This window comes from Chaetodon trifascialis, chromosome 21, assembly GCF_039877785.1.
Source record: "Chaetodon trifascialis isolate fChaTrf1 chromosome 21, fChaTrf1.hap1, whole genome shotgun sequence".
Classification (NCBI taxonomy): Eukaryota; Metazoa; Chordata; class Actinopteri; order Chaetodontiformes; family Chaetodontidae; genus Chaetodon; species Chaetodon trifascialis.
In genome coordinates this window covers 12,498,427-12,525,691 of record NC_092076.1, presented here as the reverse complement: position 1 = coordinate 12,525,691, position 27,265 = coordinate 12,498,427, and the positions used below count along the sequence as shown (strand labels likewise).

Here is a 27,265-nt window from a genome sequence, read left to right as displayed (position 1 = left end):
GATTATAATAGCATGGCCTGTAAAACATCAGCAATCAGTACTCAGAACCCAAGATTTTTATCTGATCAATGATCCAAAAGCATTCAGAGGACTAAAAATAACCTGATTTACATTTGAGAAGCTGACGTCAATGAAAAACCAGCGACTGACCAAAAGACGCTGCAGCCGATGATTCTGTGCTTAAACACAAACAAACAAACAAACAAACAAACAAACAGCATTTTGCCACAGTATTGTTCTTTATTTATATTGTTTCTAAATTAAAGCAAAGTACAATGAACAGTACAAAATAAAACAAAATATATTCATATATATACAATATAAAATGGTTCCATTCAGAACATTTAAAAAGTACAATAGATTGTGAAATAATTAATGAGGACTTTGATATAAATTATTCATTTGTAAATTTAGTTTTCCTTTAGTTTCCTCATGACCGAGAGAAAAATAGCTTCTTCTGCTTTTTCTTTTTGTAAACGCTGTGTTGGCACAACCTCTTTTCTGGTCTGAGAGATTGAACCTCGTAAGCTTGGCACCGTTTAATCGATACAAGTAAGCAGCTCAGGAAAAACTACCACAGCAGCACAGATGTGACTTTTTTTTCTTTATTCTCAACCACCTGTGATATTTGCATGACCTTGTGTGGCTCGGGTAGGGTTTGTGAACACGAGAAGAATCTGTACCAAAGCTAGAAACTGAGAAGCCTTTAGCAGTGCTCTCTGTTACACACCAGAAGACGTACCCTCATCTCCAGAGAGAAACCCTGAATACTGTCACACACACTCCTTTATGCTTGTTTATAGCTCTGGGAGGCAAAGACCTGTGTTCACGAATCCACTTGAAAACCAGAGCATTCCTCATTTAACGTATAATACTGCAGACTTTGAATTTTAAGCGCAATGGATAGCTGGATAAATTGATAAGCGATGACAACCTGCAAGCATTGGGATTCACAGATGCATGTTAAGCCTGAACTGTAGCTTTGTGCCCCCGCCAGTTCTCCTAATTAACCTTAGACCTTGTTTTAACCATTTTAACACATTAATATCCAGGATAATTTGCAAACTCAAGCCAAATATGTGTACTTTTGGGGCCCTGGAACTCCTAAACCAGCATTTCAGGTTCCATCATGACCAGTTTAAAGGTATGCACTGGTGAGCATCCAATGACTGTTTTGAGTGCCAGAGTGAGTTCCATCTCTGGAGCTACAGTAGCCTGCTTTACCTGCACAGTCCTGCAGCGAGACCACAGATATATCTAAGTAGCAATAAACACTAAAAAAAGGCAACCTGGCCGGCTTGTTGGCAAGCAACAGTGCAGAGCAGCTACTGGATATATTAACAACTTCACTTGTTTGCACTGCGGCTTCTTTCTCTCGTGGATCCTGTGCCTGATCGTGTAGAATATACCATACAGCTAAGAGCAAAGCAGCCTTTCTGCCCGGTGCTCAGTCTTGGGTTTATATACTATAACAAGGCATTGGGCATAACAGCACAATGGATTGGCATAGGGAGGTAAAAAAGCATCACAGAATGATTATGGCAGTAGAGAATATGGCACACGCCAACATGTCCGTTAACTACATTATAATAAATGCCAAAAAAAAGACCACTTAAGACAAAATGCAGGAAATAAGAAATGTCAAGTATGCTGCTTTTTTTTTTTTTTTGAATCAGACGAGCACAGAAATCAACAGCACTTATGTTGCAGTCACATCAACAAGGGCCCGTGTACGAATGAGGCGGCTGACTATGAATGTTATAGGTCATCCGTCACCCGCGCCTTCCTCACACCGCTGAAAACAAATATGTCACTCCAAGACGGCAATTAAATTAACATCATGCAGCCTGTCAGATCCACTTATTAAAGGAAGATATCCTGTTTGCGGCCTGGCTTTGGGCTCTGGTGTATCCTCGCAACAGCCATGCATCATCCTGACACCGGTGTTGTGACATGAGCACGGCAGGATGGGAAAGCATGAACGCTGCTGCTTTCCAGCCCTGCTGAGGTTTTTGAAGAGCGCCGTCCCTCGCATCCCTCAACCGAACCAACCAGGGCCTCTATCACTGCTCTCCTTTCAGATGTGCAGCTGTCTGAGCGCAGGAGAGGCGTTTTATCAGACAGGGGGATGACTTTTCAGGAGGTGTGCCGCCTCAGGATCAGGGGCCAGGAGATTTGGCTTGCAGACCCCCCCCAGTAGAAGAAGAGACTTATATACTTGCATAAATAAATCAAACACTGGACATTTCACTTCGCATGAGAAGAAAACAAGCGAGTAGCTTTTTTTTTTTCCTTTTTTTTCTTGGAAGTTTCACAGGGAACAAGAATTCACAAGCCTTCGATTTTAGTCCTGCATGTACTTCCAGGAGGGGTAATATTCACAGTTAATGTGTTCTACAAAAACATAGCCATTTACTAGCCCTTTTTACAACCCTTCTGGGTTCCTATGAATCTTAAGTTAAAGAGGCACATTAACCTCCTCTCAGGCATCCTCTTTATCTTCATTATAGGCTAACAGGGTATGTATGCATTATTCATCAATGTATCTTTGCTATCCCAAGCAATAATATTTCCTAGTATACACAAGAGTTTCCATCACGGATCCATTACTACCATGTATTGGCTGATCTTTTTTTTATGCATCTGAAAATGGCTTATTCTGGCTATTTCATACAGATTCCCTCATTTAACACGGAGTCTTCTGTTACCACTGACAGTTTCATGTGGAAGCGAATGCTGAGGACTGTATTTATGACCAACTATCAAAATTGGCAAATGCATAATTTTTTTTTTTTCCCCAGGCAGCCAGTGGACAGTCAAATGAATTATTGATTGAAAGACTGAAAAATGGAACGTAGCATGAGTAAATGTAATTGCTATCCTCGCCTCAGCTTTCCGAAAAGCTTGAACCACTCTGCAGATAATGTATGACAGAAGCCCCGTCCATAATTTGTTATTTGCGAGAGAGGAGCTGCAGCGAGGCGTCTGCCCACTGCGGGGGACCGTTTGGAGATGTGGGCACTTGCAAAAATGAAGCTGCATCCACGAAAAGGAAGCTGAAGAAATGAGTCCGGCTACAGGAAAATACAGCAAACAGTCCAGAGTTTCACAGGCTTGTACTTGCACAGTTTGTCTTCTTTCACCTCACCTGTCGAATATTCACAAAGCCGAAACACACGCACAAAAAAATAAAAAATAAAATAGTTTCACTGATGCTACCAATCAGCCAACGTCTCTGCTTTTGCCCTCTCGGATTAGTTCTTTCTATGGCTTATTTTGTAAAGCACTAAAGATTTATAAAACCAAGTGAGCTTGAGTCGCCGGCGGTCATCGAACAAACCAGGGGATTCTGCCTCATAGACTATTTTTCAGAGGATCAAAGCCATACAGGAGTTTTCAGAACAACAATCATAGCATTAATTTTGCACCATTTGAAACTTTTCTCTTTTCCCCTTCAATGGGGGAAAAATACAAATAAATATACTCTTGGTTATGAACATACAATATACACATCCACTATCAAATGAAAAACGGGGACAACTTAATAACACTCTTTTTTTTCTGTATAGGTACATTCCTTTACAAAAGTATACAGTCCCTAAGAATGAGAAACTGAGGTATAGACTGGGCCTGACAGAGAGACCCCAATGCCCTCTGGGACACGAAGGTCAGAGGTCAGGTGATGACACATCCACGCCCTCCCCAGTTCAGTCTGTCAGAGCGAGAACAGGCAGAGGCCAGTGTGTGCGTGTGTGCGCGTGTGTGTGTGTGTGTGTGTTCGTCTTCTCTTCGGGTTCGTCCACGTTAAACTACAGCTGCTCTCAAAGACAAAGAGGAGAAATGTGTGTGTGTGTGCGTGTGTGCGTGTGCTTGTCTCGCCGGGAGCCACAGAGCATGACATGGCATATTTTACATGGTGCGCCTAGCAAGTTGGTGGGCATCGTTCGACGCGGCGGCAGCAGCAGGAGGAGTTCACTCGCCTCAGGGACGACCATCCAGGAAACTCTCTCATCCACGTCTTTTTTCTCTCCTCCGCTGTCGCCTCGTCACTCTCGTTTCCCATCTTTCACGCCTTGTCCATGTTGTGTGAACTATGTGTCTGTATCCACAGTGTAGGTATAATGTCATGGAAATAATATAGAAAAAAAAAACTGGTGTTGTTTTACTTTGAAAGACCCCATGACGTGAAGGTGACAGCGATGCCTCCATTCGAAACGCGCTCTTCCTGCACCTGCTCTGGGTTAGGCTTTGTATCCATTTGCACTCGTGGGCAAATCATTTTGAATGATGTTTTATCATCTACTTAGCAGCTCAATTTGAAGAAAAAGTTGTTGTTTTTTTGTTTTTCTGTTAGTGTGCCAGCAATTTTGCAAAAAGCCACAGTGACCCCTGCGAGATTAAGCAGGGCTGTGAAATAACAAAAATCATTGGTGCTTCTGTGTTTGTTTGTTTTTTTAATTGCTGCCCGTAGAAATAAACATGCTCTTTAAATCTTCTCCTCTGGCTCTGATGTGTGGCAGATACAAAAGGACTCGGAGTCAGGCGTCTACTCTGCTCAAGCAAAACACTGACACCCTGTTCGCTGAAAGGGTGCCGCTGCAGCCAATCCTGAACTTTACCAAAGACAGAACGTTTTGCTCAGCGTTTTGTCAGCATTGTCGCCGCCACGCTACATTCTCTTACTGTTTTCCTCCTTTTAATTCCCTCTCACCAGAGGCAGGCGTCATGAACTGAGATTCATCTTACTTGAGGCTTTTACACGTATGAAAGATGCTCTCAAAAGAAACGGCTGATGAAACGGCCTTTCAAAAAGCCTTTGAAACAAAGAGCGCAGCGGCTAAATGCTCACTGAAAGGTTCGTGCTGGTAATGTGGATGACATTTCAACATATATATAAAAAGATATGATGCTCCTCAAAATGGATCTGAGGAGCTTTCACCTGTACTTGTTGCTACTGTAATCCCTCTTTAATAAAAGAGACATATTTTCTTTGATTTGCAAAGTATCTGTAAAAAAGGATTCTTGGTCGATTTTTAGTTTCGAATGATCTCATATCATTTCGCTTGGGTCTAACTTGAGGGGAATTGGGGAAGTTAACTGTGGTCAAAGGGGAGCCTTTGTTTGGAGCAGGGTTGGAGTCAGTGTGTATGTGGAGGAGGGCCTGGAGAGGGACAGGGGGGCGGGGGGGGCCTTCATCAGGGAGGAGGTGGTATCTGCACCCCCAGCAGCTCGTATGCAAAGATGTTCCAGAAGATGGCGAAGAGGAGGAAGGTGATGAAGGAGAAGACAATGACCCACCAGGAGCACTGTTTCTGCAGGCTCTCCTCGTAGCTGCGCAGGATCAGCAGCCCCATGCTGATACCGACCACAGCCCCCGACAGGTGCGCCATGAAGCTGGGCTGGGGCCCCGAGGAGGGCAGCGGCGGCGAGAAGCGGAGCCAGACTGCGCGACCCACCTCCGAGCTCACTGTGGAGGACAGAAGACGTTCCCTTCAGTCTCTGCTCGTGACCGGAGCTGTGAGGAAATCACACTCTGTGCTAAGCTAAGCTAAGCTAAGCTAAGCTAAGCTAAGCTAACCGTCTGCTGGCTGTAGCCTTTTATTTAACATACAAGTTTGCAAACAGTCATCTTCTCATCTTTCTCTCTGCCGGAAAGCAAAAAAGCAGAGTATGAGGAGAAGTGAAACCATGATGAGAACTAATATGATTGGCTGACTGATCATATGATGAAAACAAATGAGGTAGGTGTTAAGGGAAGGCTCCCATCATGCACTCAGGGAATAGACTCATGAGCTCCTAATCTAGTTTTGTTTGTGCATGTTTACTCGCGTTGCCTGTGTTCTACATCGTGTCCAACAACTATAAGGTGTGCACGCAGTATGTAAGTACATAAAGTTGTTTTTATAGCGTCAATTACACATCCTGTGGTCTGAGTAAGATTTCTATTTGTTGCCTGCCTCTATATATTGTGTACATTTCATACATTTGGGTGGTCCAATGATAAAACCCCATCATAAAGATATACACGAAACGCTTCCTCTTCCTCTCGTCTACAACTTTTACTTGAGTTTATTTGGCTTTCCAATGACTTACAGGTTCTCATTTATACTCCGAACACATTTCATAATCCTTGTAAGAATGGAGTCATTTGTTTTACTCACTTTTCCACGAATAAAGCACACAGCCTAGGACTGCAGTTGACTTTATGCCAATGCCTAAAGATGAGCTATACAGTGTATTGTAGTAAAGTGTTTTATCAAAGTCTACTTCTGCTGGCAAAGAAAGGTCACAGGAGGATTTAAATGGATCTTTATTCTAAAAATTGCTTCCAAATGTTATTTGCTGTTGTTTGCTGCTGCTCCTCCAGAGCCGAATAAATACTCCATAAAACCAGAGCAAATGTTAATTCAGTCTTCACAGTATCTCACACAAACAACGTGTCACATTTTATTTTGAAATGCTGCACTCCCTGTTTGTAAAACACAGAGGAGAAATATCACATCCCAGCAGAGACGCGCTGCTCTCTCAGTTTGGGGGCGGCAGGCTCGGGACAGATGGAGGGAACATATTGCTCACTAATGAAAGTCGCAGTGTATCGGCCCTCGTGTGGAGAAAAAGGACAAGTAGTATGACTCAAAAGCTTCGAAAACAAAGCAACATGTCCAATCATGGAGCCTCTCACTCTCACAAAAAATGGTTTGAGTAACAAGTCTGATGATGAAGGCGCGTGGACACTTAACATGCTGAAAATGATGAGGCTGTAAACACTCCCTACCTAATGATTTCACCATAAATTCAACATAAGCAGCAACAGTGGGAAGAAAAGTGCAGGGCTTGGAGAGTAAATCTGGACAACTTACTGCAAACCAGCGCCAGTATCATGCGGAGCAGCTTGTATGGACAGCGCATCCCAGCCCAGTTCTGCAACACAGAGCCAAAATGTCTGGTCAGCACAAACAATCACGACACCCACAACCACGACAGACACACGCATGTGAGCCGTCTGTGAAGAAAGGCCTCAGTTTCCATCCTCACATTTGGACCTGAAAGAAAGATAATCCATATCTTATGAGACAGGAGGCAGCGCTTACACCACACACAGGAGCCATTATACACCTGGCTGCTCTTCACTCACTGGTTCCAACCCAGTGGCACTCTATTAATTAGGGCTGAGATAATTTAACAGAAGGGGGAAAACGAGCCAATGAATGGCCATTTTGATTCTCTGGGGGAAAATAACAACGGCATCCTGACTTAGACTAACACATTTACTCTCCGGGATGAAAAACTGCACCATCGCATCCTTCCCTAAGTTCCTGCCTGTGGGAATATGACTGACCCAGGGCCAGTGTTTTCTCCTGTTTTCTCAGCAGAAAAAGAAATGGTGGGCGCCATGCAAAATTAAAGACGGGGGGGGGGGCAAGTATAAATAGAACCTGCCGTGGCCATAGGTTGGAGTGGCAGTGCCCATAATGTCACGATATGTCGACAAATAAATGATTAAGATGGAGGTCAAGTGCAGAGGAGAAGGTCTCAGGTGGGTGTGATGTGGCGTCGCCGCTCTCTGACGGGGAGGCTCTGACCAGCCTCCGCTCTCACAATCTTTAAGCGGAGGACAGCCAATCCATTCAGCCTGCTACAGATCTTGTTTATCACACTGCTGACAGTGAAATGGAGAATTGCTGAAGGAATCTGACGTGCATGTCAGGCGCTGAGGATCATTCAGAGACTTAAGGGAAGAGCGCTTACTGTTCGGAAGACTCAAAAAAAGAAAAAGCAAGAGCTCTTTTTTCTTTAAAAATATAACGAATTTCAAAAAAAAAGACGATTTGAGATTTAAGTGTCAAAAGTTGAATTTGTGTGCTACATGGCTCCAAGATGTACTCTGACAGCTGCTCGACTTCCGGGGAGTCACGTCCACGGCCGTGCTTGAGACTTCACTGAACCTTAAAATGTCTGTTGAGCGAGACAGATGATGATGCTTAATGGCAGATGGCCAAGGAATTTAGTGGGTCGAGACCGGACGAGGTTTTGAGATTTCCTTCAAAGCCACAGAGTAGAAAAAAAAACCCCATCAGAGCAGAACTAAGACGTGCCTTGAAGGATTTCCCAACAACAAACAGGCATCGAGCATAACAGGCCAAATAAACTGTCTGTTAGCTTCCGCAAGCACGCAGTTACAGTTACAGAGCCTTCGCTTCGGGCCCGCCAGTGCGCTTTGATTTCTATCCCTGCAGGCATCTCCCCTGCCCACAGCGAACAGCAACATTAGCCATTCGTCAGATGGAACACCGCCTCGAGAGCTGAAGAGTACCTTGAAGGCATCTCACACGTAAACCTTGTGACACAAATAAACACGGGAGGGGGCTCTCAAGGGAATTCACTGCTTTTTTTATCTCTTGTTTTTCAGTGGACACAAATAAACACGGTCTGAATAATTGATGGAAGTGTCTGAAACGGCAGTCCGCGTCAGATTCATTGACACAAATGACGAGAGCGGCGAAAAACAACTGATTTTGGTTCCGGTGGGATGCTGCAGGAAGCCTTTGGGGTACGCTACTCATCAGCAACGTTTAGCTAGAGCTTCTCCGAAGAGCTCACGGGGGAATATTCAATGAGACTTTTCCCAAAACTGCTGGGCAATAAAAACTATTTATCACACCGCTGTCATCCAACTAACACGCGCCAGTGGGAGTGTGCGGCGGCTGGGTCTCGCGCCATGTGGACGGCGCTGACATTTCGTCTATTGAAAACCGCTTTGAGACGTAACAATGGAGGCGATGGTGATGATGATGGCAGTTACCATGACGACGTTGGCCAGATGCGCTGAGCACAGAGCGTAGACCCCCCCGGAGCCCCCCACAACTGGAGCGCGCATGTCGGTGATGGACACCGTCAGCGAGCCTGCAGAGACACAGAGAGAGAGAGACAGAGATTAGGGGTGTAGACGTTAGAGAGGGAGAGCACGCATTGCAGGGAGGAGAGAGTGTGTGTGTGTGTGTGTGTGTGTGTGTGTGTGTGTGTGTGTGTGTGTGTGTGTTAGGAAGAGAGAGAGAGCAAAAGACAGCATTTTAGAGCAGAGGGGAAAAACAAAGGGAGAGTCAGATTACTCATCACGCAGCAGCACAAGTCACCTTCCTCAGAGCATTTTTGAAATATCTCTGAGTAAAAATCCCCTTTGTTCACAGCGACTGTGCTACATCAGCTGACCTTCACATGCCCTTTCATGTTACATCTACAGCGCACACACTCAAACACACACACACACACACACACACACACACACACACACACACACACACACACACACACACACACACACACACACACACACACACACACACACACACACGTGTTCCGTGTTGTGCACAGCTTCGGCTTTTCCTGCACGGAAGCGGTCTGCTAAACTTGAAGCTGAGCAATTATTTTAAAATCCTAAAGACCTGGAAAAGGAATATTTCCTAATTGGATTTTCCTTCAATTAAAAGAAGTCCATCTCAGAATGATCTCTGATCAAAGTGAGGCCAGGAGAACACAGGCGGACCCCGCTGAAGAGGATAATTTCCAATTTGTGTGCTCTGAAGATGTTTCGTGTTATATTCATGAGCCGAATGTAATCTGGGATATGTAGATATGGACAGAAGCCAAAAGCGCTGTTTAAAAAGTTATGATGTGAAAAGCATGGCGGCGGCTGTGACGGCGATGAAGGCATGATGACGCTGTAAAGTGACTGCACACTTACAACCACATCCCTGCATCATATGTACTCCTGATACTGTAAATGAACTCACTTTCAGCAGTTGTCTGGTGTGAGCGCTCACTCGCCCTGCACACAGGTGTTTTCAATTACTCTGACTAATGAGACCTCTAGCCGGGCTGCGATTGGGCGGAGCTGCGTTTGAAATTACGCGATGTCACCAAACTCTACAGAATAATTAGCGCAATAACTCTGCGACCTGTCCCGCCCTGACAGGTGCAGCAAAAACCACGAGGAGAGAGTGAGGGAGCTGTCAGTCAGGCACAGCCTGCGCTCGCCCACGCAGTCTCGAGAAAAGGTCTGATCAGGTAAAGTGAAAACACCTGCGTGGGTGGACGATAGCTGTGAAAAGGGTCTTTAACCATCAATCTGTCAGAAAGATCCCGGAAAACAAAAAGTGAGTATTAAACGGTAGGAAAACATTCCCACGTCTGTTTGTGAAGTTTTCTTGGCAGTAACATTTCAAAGTATTACACCACTTATATAAATTGCACAGTGGTCTGCCTGATACCCAGCATGCCTTGTGGCTGCATTAACTCAGCTTGCATAAACAGCTACTGAGGCGTCACTGTGGTAGGTGACAAAAATCGCTGATGAAAAATTTCCAAAAGCATATCTTGACTCTTGAGACTGAGCAGCTTTCGAAGCGTTTTCTGTCATAACTCAGAATCTATTAAACATTTGCATTATGTGGACGTCTACCTACCAAAGCATCTGCATGAAGAAGGCTGTTTCAAACCTTTATTCCTCTCTTGGTGGAGCAGCGCAGGTTTTTTATGAGGTGTGAATATTGAATGTCAGTGGAAAATGGTAAGTCAGTGACGCTGTTGCTCTTTGAGGTTCAGGGACTGACAACAAAAGCAGATGATGTGTCAAGTATTTAACCCAGTGTTTCTCAATTCCGGTCCTCAGGCCCCGCTGCCCTGCATGTTTTAGATGTTTCCTGCTCCGACACACCTGATTCAAATGAGCGGCTCGTTATCAGGCCGCTGCAGAGCTTGATGACGAGCCGATCATTTGAATCAGGTGTGCTGGAGCAGGAAACATCTAAGCCTACGTTTACGCGTAGGGAAAACGCATGTGTTTTCATGCGGTTTGGTCTCTCGTTTACACGCAAATGGAGTTTTTTTCACAGAAAACGTTCATTTTTAAAAACTCTGGCCAAAGTGGAGATTTCTGAAAACGCCGGTTACGTGTCGGCCTGTAAACAGGGTTAAACAGCGTTTTAGGTTCTGAAACGTCACAACATGCGACTGAAAATACTTAACGTCATGTGAGCGACCTATGTTTACACTCGCGCCCGTAGGTTTGGCATAGTTATGATGACGCTCGACAGCATATTTATTCATCTTACATTTTTGAAAATGATGTTATTTTTGAAAACGGAGGGGCCAAAATATCCATTTTCCAAAATACCCTGCTACGTGTAAACGTAGGGTCAAACATGCTGGGCAGTGGGGCCCGAGGACCGGAATTGAGAAACGCTGATTTAACCCATCTTTCATCTTAACACAGTGATGGATAAAAAGGTTGAATAAACACTGAGAAATAACTCAATTTCAAGGTAAAGCTGCAGCTGACTCTGGTTATTTATCAATATTAAGAGATTGAGAATATTATGTTTTAAGCTCATAAAACACAGAATTTGCTGCTTTGCATTGAAAAATTGAACCTATTTAGCATTGGAGGGGTTAAAATGAAAGCTTTACAGTTGCTAAAGAGCATTTTGAAAAGATTTTGAAGTATTGTACACTTTCTATTTTGGAAATAGAACAGGCAAGATTGCTGGAAATATTCGGTGAATGTTGCATGGTACACAGGAGAGGAGCTGTGCGATGAGCTTTAATTTGACTGGACTTCCATTGTAGCTCAGGGAGTATCTCAGTGTGATGTTTGGCCAGTTAACAACAGAAATATGCCACAATAAATGCAGTGTAATGCAGTCAGCGGCTGCCTTTAACCATGTCAAACTGTTTAAATGTATCTGAAGGTATAATCCTGAATGCTTTACAGTGCACCTGCTGCTGCATTCAGGCTTGCAGTGACTATGAAGTAGGCCACAACTCCAAGCAGGAGAAATCACAGTGGCAGTCGCTTGCGAGGACAGCGTCAGACACTGTTAATTATGCAAATGAGCTGATAAGGGAAGCAGAGAGGGCTGATAAAACAAAACAGCCTCTTTTTAATCACAGTTGGGGTTTGCTGGAGTTGTGATCTCAGATCTATAATGCATGTTGTAACATTCATATTCTGTGCGTGCGCGCGCTGTGGGACTGCACAGAGTAAACATGGTCTTAAAGAACGCCTTGTCAGCCCGCAGTGCCAGTGACGATCATGGAAAGACAGATGGTAATCAGAGCGCGTTCCTGACTCATTCATCTGTCCTCGCTCTGACACCTATGGGCTATCCAACGTGGATTTATGGGGCATATGAAGGTTGGCACTTCAGCTAAAGATTTGAGGAGATTCACGGCGCCCCATTTTTAGTAGTTCCACAAAATTGCAATTACACACTGCAGCGTACAGCATGTGGTCTCTGATCTCTTCAAAGTAACGGAAAAATTGAAGTGGAGCAACTTCAGCAGCGTCAACATCTGAATTTCTCTTTTAGTCTTTTCCGGAGCTTCACAATTTTTTTGCAGCTCATTTGTGGCTCCAGTGCAGCAGAGCCGCCGGGGGATATATTAATGAAATATTGATAGAATGACATGAGAGATATCAACTGGAGTTTTAGCTTTGGTAATGCTGTGATTTTAGTTAAATTCTATCTTTTAATGCTCTTAAACATTCCATACAATTAAGTGATGTGATTTTAATAACTTATTTCACTGCTTTAGCAAAACAATATCAATATCAACGTTTTTTTGCTCCTACTTTTTTGCCCGTTTACATATCCAGCAAACGAGAAACAACATTAGCATTCATCATGGAGCTGTGTTTTTGGCCTCCTGGTGAATTAAATCCGATATTCACTCTCTTTTTCGCTCTGTCTCCCTCTCTGCCAACTCCCGAGGGAAATATCTGGCTCTTTAGCTGCTAAATGCTCCACTATCTTCAGTAGCTAGTTGCTAACTTCAGCTGTATTTGTTTGGCTTTCTTTATGGAGTGAGTTTTCAGAGCTTCGTCGCTGAAAACCGCTGAATGTGAGCGACGAGAGCGGTGGGAGTGAAGTTAAAGCAGAGGACTGCAGGCTCCAGGGATAACCTCTGTGGGTTCATCTCTGCCTGCGACTCCCTTCACATTACACACAGTAACTTGATCCATTGTTAATATAAACATGTTGATTTTCTGCTTTAAGGGTGGTGATCTCTGAAATCCACCTCTTCACAGGAGTCACTTGTCAGGGATGTGACACCACCATCTGCGGGTGAATAGGAGAAGACAACCTGAGACCTGCGGCTCAGAGGAAGAGTCGAGCTCCACGGGGAGGAAACAAACCGCTCTCTCCTCCTGCTCGCTGCGCTTTGGCGAGAGGCTCCCAAATACAGTATGAATATTAAACAGGCCTGTCATGTGGGCTCTCCTGCTTAGGGGGATTTAAGATTTAGGATTCTCGCAGTCAGCAGGAGCTGAGACGTGAGGTGTGCGATTATTTCAGCGCCAACTTGACACATTCCATCTCACGGACAGATTATTTATTGTTAGCATCCTGAAGTCATCATCAATATCCTCAAATCTTTTTGTGAGCTTGCAACATCCACAAGTGCACTGCAGTGTAGACAGTAAAAATGATGTACTTTGTATAGAGTAAAAGTCAACTACACACTCAGGACTATACTCCATCTACCGCAGTATAATCCCCAGTGTAGCTGAGCCTCTGTCAAACCATACTTGCTACACCAGTGCTACACAGTGTTACTTGAGGCTGCCCTTAAGCTATGGGTCAACTTTGTATTTTTCAGTCTCCCCAGAATAAGGTGCAAACAAGGGATGGTAAGCTGATCCAAGGCCAGGGTTTGACAGTGCCTGAGGCTGCGCCTCTCTGTAGCTTCTCCAGCGGAGGCTGCACCAGAGCACAGTAACTGTTGCAATAAAAAAAAAATATCCTCTAATCTCTGGAAAATATGCCTCTGCACAAACACTTTCAAACCAGACACTTTTCACTGTCTGCTTTCTAGAGTTTGCATGAGTGGGTAGGTACTGACTGTGATTACTGGCTGACTATATGCTGTGTATATGTGGCTGGTGCAGGTTTGGTGAACAGACGTTTAAAAATATCTAAACAGACGGGACAGGACTTAAGAGTGAATATATTAGTTCAGCTTAGCGCATGCTGTCTATCCAAAATATATATCAATAGTATTCTTTGCCGCATGTTTCTTATATTCGTAATGTGCCTTTGAATATGTAATACGTCTTCACCCAGCTTGTAAAGTCGATACGGCGAACGTTAGAGCAGTTGACTATTTACACATCTAGCGGACACAGAAAAACATTATTCATTTGGAGATGGGCTTCAGGCGAATGTAAATCAAATATTCCCTCTCTTTTTAGCTCTGTTTGGTTTTCATCAGTTCTCAAGGGACAGATCTCAAGCTTTGGCTGCTAAATGCTCCACTATGTTCACCAGTAAACTACAAACTTTGTCTGTTGTTTGGTGCTGTACAGGTAGGAGCTTTTCCACCCACTGTGTCCGTAAATGACACTGATGAGAGGAGTGAGACTGAACCCAAATTGCAGGTTGGAAAACCAAAACAATGACATGAAAGATGCTCTACAGCCCCGCACAGCTGAGGGGACCTGCAGAGTCAGGTGATATTTCTCTGCAGGTTCGTCACTGTGAGCGTCCCACGTCTCGTTACACATGGTCATCTGACCTTTGTTAACATGAAAATATTGGTGTTTTCTGGGAACCTAACGGATGTCTGAGAACATTAATATGCATTCAGCTGCATTTCTTTGTTGGTCAGCTGATAAATGACTCAGGAGAGGACAATTAAAGGACAATGCGTGTTTGTTTATTCAGGTGATTCAGTCAGTATTGGGTACAAGCAAATATGGCAACCCAGCATTGTGCTTTCATTCATTTATTCATCTATTGGTTTGAGCTATGCAGCACTCAGACCACACACATTTATTTTGCCATGCTTCATTATGAGACATGTAGGAATTTGCCAGACAAATGTTTTAGGACTGAAACTGCCCATTTTCATAAAAAGGTAAAATCTTTCAATAGAAAACTCTCAGGACAGCATCAGTAAGGGAAAGCTTTCCCTGTTGATACTGCAGGATTGTTGCCTTTTAGGGTCGGGTTGCTCTATTTGTGCACGCTTGCCTCAGACAGATCTATCCTGTATGTGTTAAATCTTGTGGCCCTGCACAGAGATGTGCTGTAGTCAGCACTCCTGCAGTCACAGGGCTGCCTCTGTTGGCTAATAAACTGGGGAAATGCCTGATCAGATTTATTTACTAAGCACAAATAAGAAGAGAGAGAGACCGATGGAAAGAGTGTGAGAGTGAGTGCATGAGGAACGGCGACACAGCAGACGAACTCAGAGAGCAACCGTGCGATCACAGCTTCAGGGTTTTTTCTCTGTGTTAAATATTCTGCTGCTGAATTACAAGAAAACAACTCAGGTCCTGATCAATGCTGGATTTTTGAGGGAGATATTGATATTCGATAGCTGTCTGTCATTTTTGTCTGTCCGAAACCCACCCACCCATCCATCCATCCATCCATCCATCCATCCATCCATCCATCCATCCATCCATCCATCCATCCATCCATCCATCCATCCATTAATTTCCAGGGTTGCGAGGGGCTGGAGCCTATCCCAGCTGTCAACGGGCGAGAGGCCCTGAACCGGTCGCCAGCCAATCGCAGGGCAACATATATAGACAAACAACCATTCACGCTCACACTCACACCTACGGGCAATTTCAGAGTCACCAATTAACCTAATGAGCATATTTTTGGTCTGTGGGAGGAAGCCGGAGTGCCCGGAGAGAACTCACGCATGCACGGGAATATCTGAAACCCAAAGATCCACATTAATATAACTGAGACAAAAGCAGGAAATCCTCAGCAATGACAAAACAGAAACAGCAAATGTTTCATATTTTTCTTAAATAACGTACTGATAGGCGACACAGTGGCACAGCAGGTAGTTCGCGTGCCTCACAGCACAGCTGGTTCGATCCCCGGGTCGGGCGGGGCCTTTCTGTGTGAAGTTTGCATGTTCTTCCCGTGCATGCGTGGGTTCTCTCCGGGCACTTCGGCTTCCTCCCACAGACCAAAAACATGCTCATTAGGTTAATTGGTGAGTCTAAAATTGTCCGTAGGTGTGAGTGTGAGCGTGAATGTTTGTTTGTCTTGTCTGTTGCCCTGCAATCAACTGGCGACCGGCTCAGTGTGTACCCCGCCTCTCGCCCATTGAAGCTGGGATGGGCTCCAGCCCCCCTGCAACCCCGAAGGCGGAATAGAAAATGGATGGATGGATGAATAACGTAATGATTTTCAAAAAAATTAATTCTGTAGCAACAGACTCATCGAGTCATTGTTTCTGTGCTTGCTTCACGCGCTACAAAGGGGGGATATTATTAGATTTCGGAAGGTGACTTATTTTGGTTTTGATATATGAGCAGACAGTTTTGCAGGTGACCGAAGTAAAAATAAGTAAATGTCAGGATGACTCAGCTGGAGGCAGACCATCTGTCACATGGTCTTTTGTCTACTTTACAGTCTATTTGAAAAGCTCATAGCTTCAAATGCCATTTAATAAAGTGGCGTCTGTTTCAAAGCCTCATTTCAACTATAATAGTTCTGTCAGACTGGGGGAGCTCTATTAAAGATATTTTCCACCTGGGAAGGAGATGAGAGAGAGAGATAAGGGAAATACCATCTCCGTGGCTGATGCCTTCCTTTAAGTGGAGCAGCATGACTTGCAATCAGCCCTCATCTGATCTAACATCCATCTAAACCATCCGTCTCCTCGTGCCCTGGTGGAGCGTCGGTGGGCGGGAAGAAGCCCCTCAGATGATGTGAAGTTTCGCTTATCTGCAGCGTCGAGCATCCGAACTGTCAGCATCCTCAAAGCGCCAAAACACCACTCACCTGCGCCTCAGCGCTGCAGGCAAATCAGATCATTAGGCTAACAACTTCAACGGGGGAGACATTCATCCATAGTCAAAACACAACATAAATCAGGACCTCTCTTGTCCAAAACAAAACAAAAGAGAGGAAAAAAAAAACAGCACCAGAGCCAACAATGCCGAGCTCTGGCTTGGATTCAATTCATCAGTTTCACTGTGTGCCAACATGGCCACTGTAAACACACCTTACCCTTACTCTCCTTAGAGATTGATTCTGTTTATTCTAACACTTTCCTGCCCTGTCCAAATTTGCCACATGGGGAAAAATATGATAATATTTATGCTCCCTCGGAGCCCAGGGGGCATCAGGAAAAATCAATATTCTCCACAAGTCATATCCTCAGAGCTGCTGAGAGGAGACCGCTCAGCACAGCACCAACCGTTGGTGGAAAGGCATAATCATATCAGATCTGGGAGTGTGTGTGTGTGTGTGTGTGTGTGTGTGTGTGTGTGTGTGTGTGTGGGCATACAGGCAGAGCCATAACTGAAGAGGCAAAGAGACGAAATTTAAAGATTAGTGAGTCTACGTCCAAATACGGTTAAGTTGTTTACGCCGTAAGAAGAGCTGTAACACACACGCAAAAAAAAAAAAAAAAAATTCTCGTCACGACCGAAGCGGTTATCACTCACGACTGCTTTTCAGCACAATAGCTGACCTTGGGTGGAAACGACTGAAATTCTTCAATGAAAAAGAGCATGAAATCACGTCCTGCGCTCAAGGTTATGAAGCCGCAGTGATGGGTAGAGCGAGGGCGATTGGCTTCTTCTTCGGAGGACCTTGAAATGTAAGCGCAATATGAACTCAGCGCAGAACAAGCCTCCTCTTTTATTCCAACGGAGTGCCCGACAAATATTACTGTTCTGGATTGGCTTCACACAGCAGATGCAAATGGACGCCCATAAACACGGTGGGCTGGCGCCACATAAATGGGCTACCTTCAATTAGGCTGCATTACAGTAGAAATATTCATCGTCCTCGGTGTTGTTATCAGCGAGGCTGCAGGGGGTGGTTGTAGAGGAAGTGAGCTTGGTGTCACCTCGGAAGAGTTGACTATGGGGTGGGATGGGGGGGGGGGGGGGGGTTGGGAATTACCATAATCACACTGGCAGCCTCTGCAACGCACCAAGGTCACCCTGCCTCCTCAGTTCAGCTGAGCACCAGGAGAGTACCTCAGAAACACAGGCCCAGACTCTTCAGCCACATATGCAACGCCACGGTTTGTGCACACGGGCGTCCGCAGCTGAAGGCGGCTAAAAAAAAAAAAAAACGCCTCCTGCTCTCCACAAAACTTCCCAGATCCTCCTCGAGCCAATCAAATCAGCCCGTTGTTAAACATCTCTACACCAGCGCTTGATGTGAGTCAAAGCCAAATTGGGATAGTCAGAGACTGAGTCACGCCCCTCTGGTACTGACAGTTATTTATCCAGCCGTCTGTTCTCTGATGCCTCCTCTCTCCTGTTCTGCCCCCTCTGTCTCTTTTTTTTTTATCTTCATCTCTCCCTCATTAACCCAGCTTGGCTGCTGATGCAGTCTGAAGGCGCGGCAGCATCGGTTTACGCGGCTCAAGTTTGCTCCAAGAAAAACTCCATCACCACTGTGAATCGGCTTTTCAAATCGAGAGTTTTTGCTGTTAACGGACTTAATAATACAACAACAAACCACCTTAACTTTACATTCACTTCCAAGATTTTCCCGAGCATTACGGAGCTTTCAACAGAAATTCAATTTAAGAGCAGAGAGTCGTCCGCTGAGGGGAAAAAAAAGTGAACTGCAGTTGAAATCTCTGGAAAAATGGTAAGTGCACTCTCCAAGGCTGAAAATAAATGTTCACTCCACTCGTGATGCATTTTCAATCAAGTGTATTAAAGAAAACTAATGCGATAGTATCAAGCTTCTGTATCACAAATGAACAGAGAACAAATAACCAAATAAACTGAGGACAGTGAATAAAACCTATAAAGCCGACCTGTTCGGGGTGTACCGGCTCTCGCCCAGTGTGATCAGCTCCAGCCCCCCATGAGCCTCCAAATGAAAAGCTTATGGTTATAGATGATGGATTGTTGGATGTCAATCTGTTACAATAATCCCCTGCTCTGTAATTGGAAATCTAACAAAGCATTAAAGCTCTATTTTCTTTTTTCCCAATCACTCATTTAAATTTATTGACTTTAATCTCGCAGATTTAATCCCAAAGCTGTATTTCTGGCCTTTTGGGGATTCCTCACGTCGGAATAACTTGCAGCTTGTGTGCCTCGACCAAACATCAAACATCAGCAAAATGGATGATGGACAAAGTCACTCTTGGCCACGCACCAAGGCCGTCTATTCACTGGCAGCGTATATAATCATATTTACCCTGCCTAAATATGTGCAGTGCACTTTTAAGAAGCATCAATCAGTTATATAACAGCAACCTGATAACAGTAGCGTAACACAGGCAAAAATAAGCCTGAAGACCTCCAGTCATTTGGAGTTTGAACGGGCTTTTATTAGCATGAGAGAAAGCAGGAACAATCGTCGGGCTAAATTAGCACCAACAATGCAGCGAGCATCAAGGCCGCAGCACAAAGTTGACACCGCCGCCTTGCTGCCTGACATCAGAACAACATTAATCAACCGCTGAAGGCTTAAACATTACATGTAATGACAACATCAACTGACTCGCAGCTGTGAGGTTATGCTGACATGCAGTCATTTATCATATTTCCATTCCAATTCCTCAACAGGACACAAACGCCATCAGGCCACATGTCTCCTCCTCCTCCTCCTCTTGACGGAGGACACCAATAAGCAGTGTGAGCACAGTGCTCTCAAACGCCGGCTGATGGTTAATTACAGTTAGCTAACGCGGGGAGAAAATCCTCCTGCATAACTCAACCATCGGCTCCTTCACGTGCTGGAGAGCCAATCCACCTGCTCTTAAGGTGCTCAGCGACACAGTGAAACCTCTGAGGGTTTCCAGTTCAGTGACATTCAGTTCAGGTGCATATATTGGATTTTTCTTAGCCTTTATTCATCCAGGGACGGAGGTGGAAGAAGGATTCGGAAATTGTGGAAATATTCTCTGCTTCCAGCTTGTCAAACGAGATGATTTGCTGCTTGTTCTTCGCCATATATCACTTTAAACTGAAGATGTTTGGACTCTGGGTTGAGCGGAAAAACACACTGTGAAGACGTCTCCTTGGGCTATGAGAGGGTCTGATGGTTTTTTTGTTTTCACTATTTTTGGACAGATTAATCAATGATGAAAACAATCACTGGTCACAGTTAGCACCAAATTGATCTTAAAGTATCAGAAATAACCATTATGCATAAAGGTCCCTGTAACTACAGCTGTTAAATAAATACAGTGAAGTAAAAGGTACATTTCCCTCTGAAATGTAGTGGAGTAGAAGTATAAAGTAGCATTAATGTGGAAAGTCTGTCAAAATTGTACTTAAGCTCAGTAAATGCACTTCTAAGAAGCACTTGCGAGGGAATAATCAGGCACGTAGCCTGGGGTGAGAGGAGGTGTCTATCCTCAGGAGTTTGTATTATTTTATGGAACTTTTTATTATCATTCTCATCTTCTACTTGTCTGTTTTGCATATTTGCATTATGTATTTTTATTGCATTTTTATTGTATTCCTATTGCACTACGCATATTTGTTTTCACAAAAGGCCATCTGGGGACAAGCATAGCAAATTAAATGCCATGATTTGTGGAATTATTCAGCTCAGAGAATGTTCAATGCATGTCTGTGTCTCTATTAAAATAAACCCAAAATAAATAAATAAATCAAAACAAAATCCAATTAAGATGTTTTTGAAAAATATTATTTTTCTGCGACAGCAAACAGAAAAGAGAGTTGGTTGACACCAACAACCAAAACACAGGACATGACACTTGTTGCCTCTAAATACGGTCTTTTCAAATTTCTTTCACGCCTGACTACGACTTAATCTTTACAACCAAAAGCGAAGCCGTCAACTGATTCTGTTTTCACAAGAAATTTGCTGATATTTCAGCAAAAATCAGATGATTCAAAGCGAAAGCTTCACTCGAGGTCTTTTTGCACTGAAGTTCGCAGAATCGACTTTGACAGGCAGCGAACAGCAGAAGAAATAGAGTTTGTCAACACTAAAGCCTCATCAACACGCTGGTATCTGAGCAGAGTGGGACATGGCGAGAGAGCAGGCTTGCTGTTACGAGAGGCTGCTGGAAGATTTGGATTGTCTCAAGTGTATGGTGTTAGGGGAGGTAGACACCCTGAGGCTCACACAGGGCGAACAGGAAAAACATGGTGTTCTGGCACCTGTTGATGTCCTGAAGCACACAAAGACGCTGAGGGAAGGAGAGCCGGAAGAGAAAGAAGTAAAAAGACGTGGAGTTGGGCTCAAACGGTGACTCAATATTTTGCATTAAACTCATCAAAAGTCTGATATTCTGTTCCGATTTGGAAACATGAAATTCAAGAGGGGCTCTTCAGCTGCTGTTCGTGCAGCAGAGCCATGAAGGATTACTGAGTGGATGCAAAGTGGACAAGGACAAGGACCAGGGTCTGAACAGCACCGTCAGAAAATAATTACAGAATTGTTCCTTTTGTCAGCACACATCCAAGGACAGACTGTGCAATGTCATACTTAATTTTCAGAGGGGGCACTACAGTGCAGGACCAGTACAATGCAGTCAAAATCAGGCCATAGCCAAGGTTTACAGGTGTGTATGTGACTCCATGTGACCTGCCCAGATTCAAACCTTGCATTTTGGGAAACTAATTCACCTCCTCTTTTAAACCGCGGCACTCGTTATCTTCAAGATAATGACTGCAGAGATGTGTGTGTTCATGCATGTCAGATATGTATATCTGTGAGAACAGTTTTATGCTTTTACAGTATTTTAGGCATCATCAAAAAGCAAAAAAGTCGTACTTTTGGCTTTGAAAGCAAGCCCGAAGGAGCGGAAATTCTTGCAATGTGTTAAGGCACACACATAAAGGCACAATACCTGCAGTGCGTTGCTCCAGAAATGCACGCACGGCATGCAGCTACAACCTGAGAGCTCGGCTGCCGCGCAAAAATAAGAAGCAACATGCGTTCAAGAGCTGATAGCAACAGCCGACATGATTGAGCTCGTGAGCTAGAATAAGACTGCATGAATATAAACATGAGACAGCCATGGGCGGCAAAATGGGGCGAGTGGAAAAAAAAGAATCAAGATTTTCACTGAATAGTCTAATGTGTCGTGCAATTTCTAACATCCAAAAGCAATTGTATGTTTACAAAGGCAGGGGGAAAACTGGCAAAATGCAAAGTGTGACGCAGTGAAATAACGTGTGGAACCAAAGTCTGGACGCCCACACACACAAAAGGAAGAATATATGGCTGGTATGAGATACACTGACTAATAAATGGATCTAATATTTCGCATATCTACCTACCCATCTGTCCTGTGATATTACTATTTTTCTCCAATTTAGTTTTGCTGTGTAAACTGGAAAAAACATTGTAAACCAATGCGCAACATGTGCAAACATAAAAAGCAGTCCATAAAATCTCAGCTACAGTATATTTACACCGTAGCTTCAGTTAAAACAACCACAGAAAACCAAATAAAACAGCACGACTGAGAGTCTCCAGCCATGTTAGCGACTCTGTGAGCTAAATGCTAACATCAGCATGCTACCATGCTCGCAAGGTCAAAGCTAACAAGCCGATATTTTGCAGGCATGATGTTTATCATGGGCGGCACGGTGGCGTGCCTCACAGCAAGAAGGTCGCCAGTTCGATTCCCTGGTTGGGCGGGGCCTTTCTGTGTGAAGTTTGCATGTTCTTCCCGTGCATGCCGGGCACTCCGGCTTCCTCCCACAGACCATGATGGTGCTTAATATTAAAAAAACTAAATGTATGACTATAGGATCCAAATACACTTTCAGGACAGATAAGATATTATGCCTCTCTCTATATGGTGCCACAATTGAGCAGGTTAAAGAAGTGAAATTATTGGGTGTTACCATTGACGAGATACTGTCATGGTCCACTCAGATTAATAATACAGTGGCCAGAATGAGTAATAGCATCTATGCCATTAGTGCTCACCTGCTAACTAACAATACAATTCAATTAGTTATACAGGCTCTAGTTATGTCAAACCTGGACTACTGTCCTGTTATCTGGTCTAGTGCATCAAAGCAACAACTTTGTAAACTTCAGTATGCTCAAAACAGAGCGGCAAGGCTAGCACTTCAATGTCCTGTCAGAAGTAGTGTGGATACTATGCATGCCAGGTTGTCATGGATGCGAGTGCATGAAAGACTGGCATGCAGTCTTATTCTGTTTTTAAAAAATGTGTATTCCTTACTGAAACCCCTCTGTTTGTTTTCAGAAATAGTACCTGCAAGTGAAAGACATCAGTATCATACTAGGCAAGCACTAAGTAGTAACTTTGCTTTACCAAAGCCCAGAACCAACGCACTTAAGAAAACGGTCATGTACAGAGCCATATCATACTGGAATATGCTTCCACCACACTTGACCATTATCAGAAATAAATTTGTTTTCAAAAAGAGACTTAAGATAGCAATAATCAGAAAAGATATCAAATTTGATTAGGTTTTTGACTGATGAACTCTTGTTTGGTTTTTCTCTGTGTTTTCTTTTATTATACTATTAATGTAAATTAACTACGGTGGAGACTAATGGGGATCCTTAATAAACCAAACCAAACCAAAAACATGCTCATTAGGTTAATTGGTGACTCTAAATTGTCCTTAGGTGTGAGTGTGAGCGTTAATGGTTGTCTGTCATGTGTGTTGCCCTGCGATCGACTGGCGACCGGTCCAGGGTGTACCCCGCCTCTCGCCCATTGACAGCTGGGATAGGCTCCAGCCCCCCCGCAATCCCAAAAGTAATAGGCGGTATAGAAAATGGATGGATGTTTATCATGTTTGGCATCTTAGTTTAGCATGCTAACATGCCAAAAGTTACTGTTTGTCTCACCTACAGGTAGCAGCACTGCTGCTCTTCTAGTGCCATTAACCCCCACAGACTCCTCCACAACACACACAAAGAGTCCAAGTGCACCACCTGCTTTCTAATGGGCTACTTTGGCAACTTCGGTGCCATCACAGCTCCAATTTCAGCTCCACAAACCAGGATCAGACAGAGAAATTACACAGAAAAGCTGTTCACCAGCTTGTGACCATGAGCTCTTCCCCACTGTTCAGGAGGAACATGTGTCAGACTAAGGAGCTGAAACTCAGTTCACACCGGTTATACTGCGTTGAAAGTTAAATGCAGTGAAATTCAAATTTCATTCCAGACAGTTACACACAGCTTCAACTTGTACTACACCGATTCAATTTTTGATCACTGCGTTGAATGCGGTTCGATTCCAGGCTCCGGGGGTACAAATATCACCGTCTCCTCGCTGCTCTCTCCTCCTTTCTGATCCAGGCTGCAGCTTAAATCTCCAAACAGCATCTCAAACTGCACTTAGGCTAATTCCCCAGAGAGAGACCCTGCATTACTCTCCCACTTTTCCTCCTCTAAGTCCCACGCTCGCTCCCTCGCTCTCTCTGTCATCATTGCTAAAATAAATCAAAGCTACAATAATTCATGAGTGCTAAGAGTGTGTATGCATGCATGTATAGGGCACTGAGGGTCTGACTTTTACAGAGCACGAGGAGTATTAACAGCTTTAACTCCATTTTGTTACTGCATGTGCAGAGAGGGGAAGGGAAAAGAAAAATAAAGAATCAGGATTCTCACTCAGAAAAGAAGGCCTAAAAATCACGTTACTGACAATGGATGAATGTAACTGATCATGAATTAAACTACTGCTCTTGACAGTAATCAAATAATGGTTAGCAAGAGATTTGCGAGATCCAAGACAGAATTTTTCCCCAGTGAAGATGAAAGGGAAAAGAGGTTTATGCAGCCGTGTTGATATGACTTCTGAAAATACGCATTAACGGCGGAAAAAAAAAAAAAAAAAAAAAAAAAGCCGCAGTGAGGAACCACATCCAGCAATCAGTGTGGATTTAAAATTTCCAATCTCCAAACTGGCTGGAGGAGGATGAAAGTTAATGAGGTTTCTCGTCAACAAAGACTTGAGTGCAGCAGCCAGACCCCTGGGCACAGTGAGTCACTCCGCCGCATTCGGTTTGGTGACTCGTGTTTTTTTCAAAGGTCTGGACCACCAGCCGGGTCGGATTTATTGCAACCATCAAACAGGCCTACTCATGGGTGTCAGCTTGAGGACAAGATGCTAACTAATTCAGTCTCACTGGAGGTACATTTGATGCTGGAAGTAGTGACGAAGGTAGCGCCGAAACCAATTGCACAGAGCAACTGCACAAGCACACTGAGGACGGGAAAAGATACACGTCTAAAAACAGAAAGCAATGCAATGCAGATTATATCTAAAACTGTCAAGTTTTTTTTTTTTTCTTTTGTTAAAGAGTCGAGCTGTCATGTTAGCAGTCTTAGCTGCAGCATTATCATTTCTTATTCCCTCAGATTTGACATGTTAATATGTGGTTAATAAAGTGTCACCTTTGTTTTTTACATGGTGAAATATCATTAAAAAATCTGCAAATGAAAAATGTCTTGACTTCCACTTTAGGATCCACTGGTTTACATAATCATAGTAGCGTACTCACCGGCCAGCACTCCTGCCATGTAAAGGAGACTTATTCGTAAGATGCCGTGGACCATCTCCAAAGGAACGCCAATCATCAGCTGCAGTAAAGCATTGAAGCCCAGCTGCTCCAAACTGAGGACAGAGCACAGGAAGAGAAAAAGATTCAAATGAGAGCATACAGTATGTGCTCCTCCTACGGCTGCAACATCCGCAACAACCGACCGGATCTTAACTGAACCGGTGTGACAGATACGAGCGGGTGGTGGGCAGAGGTCCGTACCCAACGTGCATGAACATGTAGCTGAAGAAGCGCCACACTTGCGCACGGTGGCCGGGATGGTAGACCAGGGGGCTCTTCATGAAGTCAGGCTGATAGGTCTGCAGTACCCACTTGTTTAGCATGATGCCATAACACATGAACACGATGATCTGCAACAGACACAGAGGTGACACCAAACTGTCAGTTCTCGCTGATGTTCCCATCACAGGCTCTCTCTGCAGACTGCTGGTACAAAGGTGGAAACTGTGCCGCAGAACAAAACCCATTGTGCTTTACGGACAACGCGTGATGTTTTCTCGTCTTTCTGCGTCCCTCAGCTGATGCCTATTAGACGTGTGGAGACAATTGCTGCCCACAGAAAACAACAAAACCAAACAAAAAGAAAAAAAAACAGCACATCTGGTTCAATTCCATTAATTTCTTTTCATAGAATAATGACTCATTGTCTCTGTGAATTAAAATGAATGTGAAGCGTTATTATCACATCCTCATTGTTATTACAGACCATTCAGTGCCATCTGGAGGCATTAAGAGAGCACTTGGCTTTCTCTCCTCAGAATTATGATGATTTAAGGGTTGAAGTTTTGTTAAGAAGCTGTAGGTTATTTCCGCCGCTTAATCCCCAACCATTCAACAGTGATCCGTGAGGCCGTTTGTGTTTTTTTACAGGTCATTTAATGCCACTGTGGAGGCCAGGGTGTTCGCTGACCTGGTTTCCAATTTCCAAAATCAGAGTCGGAAAAAAAAAAAAAATCCCTGCATGCAGGCTGGCTGAGGGTTTCAGATCGGGGGAATGGCATTAAATGCACCCACTAAGCCCCTGACTCCCAAATGGGTTACCAGCTCACATCGAGCTCACAGTAAAAGCGTGTGATCAAAGGCAGAAAATCTTTTCAGCGGGTCTGAAGCGAACAACTGAGCCAACAGAACAGCCTAAAGTCAGCGCTGTGGGTTAGTAGCACATGCTCAAGTACAATACAGCAGGCCGAACATGTTCCAGGCATCTCTGAATCGGCGGGATGCATCGGACGAAAAATCCATATCAATCTCACCTGCACGATGGTGACGATGGCGATGAAGACAGGCGGGGGACACAGGCGGTTCTGGTGGAAGTACCAGCGCCGGTCCGTCTCGCAGGGCAGGATCTCGTAGGCCACGTAGCGGACGAAACGTTTGTACAGACCCAGCCCCGTCTCATCCAGCAGGATCTCCCTCTGCAGCGTGCGGCGGCCATTGGCGATGGCCCGTCTGAAACTGCTGGAGCGCTTACTGCTCATCTGAAGAGAAGGTCAAAAGACATGGATGTATCAGCCTTCGGAGAGAGCCGAGCTCGCTGTTTCCAGTCTGTATGCTAAGCTAAGTAGGCTAAACCAAGCAAGCTGTGGTCTTACATTTACCAGATAGATTGGTAGACACTTCTTCCTCACAGCAAGAGAGCAAATAAGCATATTTCCCAAAATGTCAGACTAATGCTTAAAGAATAGATGAGAGACAATTTCTTTCAGCTGACAG

At 44.3% G+C, this 27,265-nt stretch overlaps 1 protein-coding gene across 2 annotated transcripts in view; it reads right to left on the bottom strand.

Annotated features, from left to right (window-relative positions):
* Nucleotides 1–1,669: 1,669 nt before the first annotated feature.
* Nucleotides 1,670–27,265, bottom strand: part of rhbdl1 (rhomboid, veinlet-like 1 (Drosophila)) — a 40,466-nt gene continuing 14,870 nt past the window's right edge. For both annotated transcript variants that reach the window (XM_070990556.1, XM_070990555.1), the window contains 6 exons: nucleotides 26,806–27,030; nucleotides 25,754–25,902; nucleotides 25,493–25,605; nucleotides 8,804–8,904; nucleotides 6,861–6,921; nucleotides 1,670–5,467 (listed from right to left, as the gene is read on the bottom strand). In XM_070990556.1, coding sequence (XP_070846657.1) covers nucleotides 5,196–5,467; nucleotides 6,861–6,921; nucleotides 8,804–8,904; nucleotides 25,493–25,605; nucleotides 25,754–25,902; nucleotides 26,806–27,030 — 921 coding nt within the window. In that variant the 3' untranslated portion in view covers nucleotides 1,670–5,195. The remainder of the gene's footprint in view (nucleotides 5,468–6,860; nucleotides 6,922–8,803; nucleotides 8,905–25,492; nucleotides 25,606–25,753; nucleotides 25,903–26,805; nucleotides 27,031–27,265) is intronic.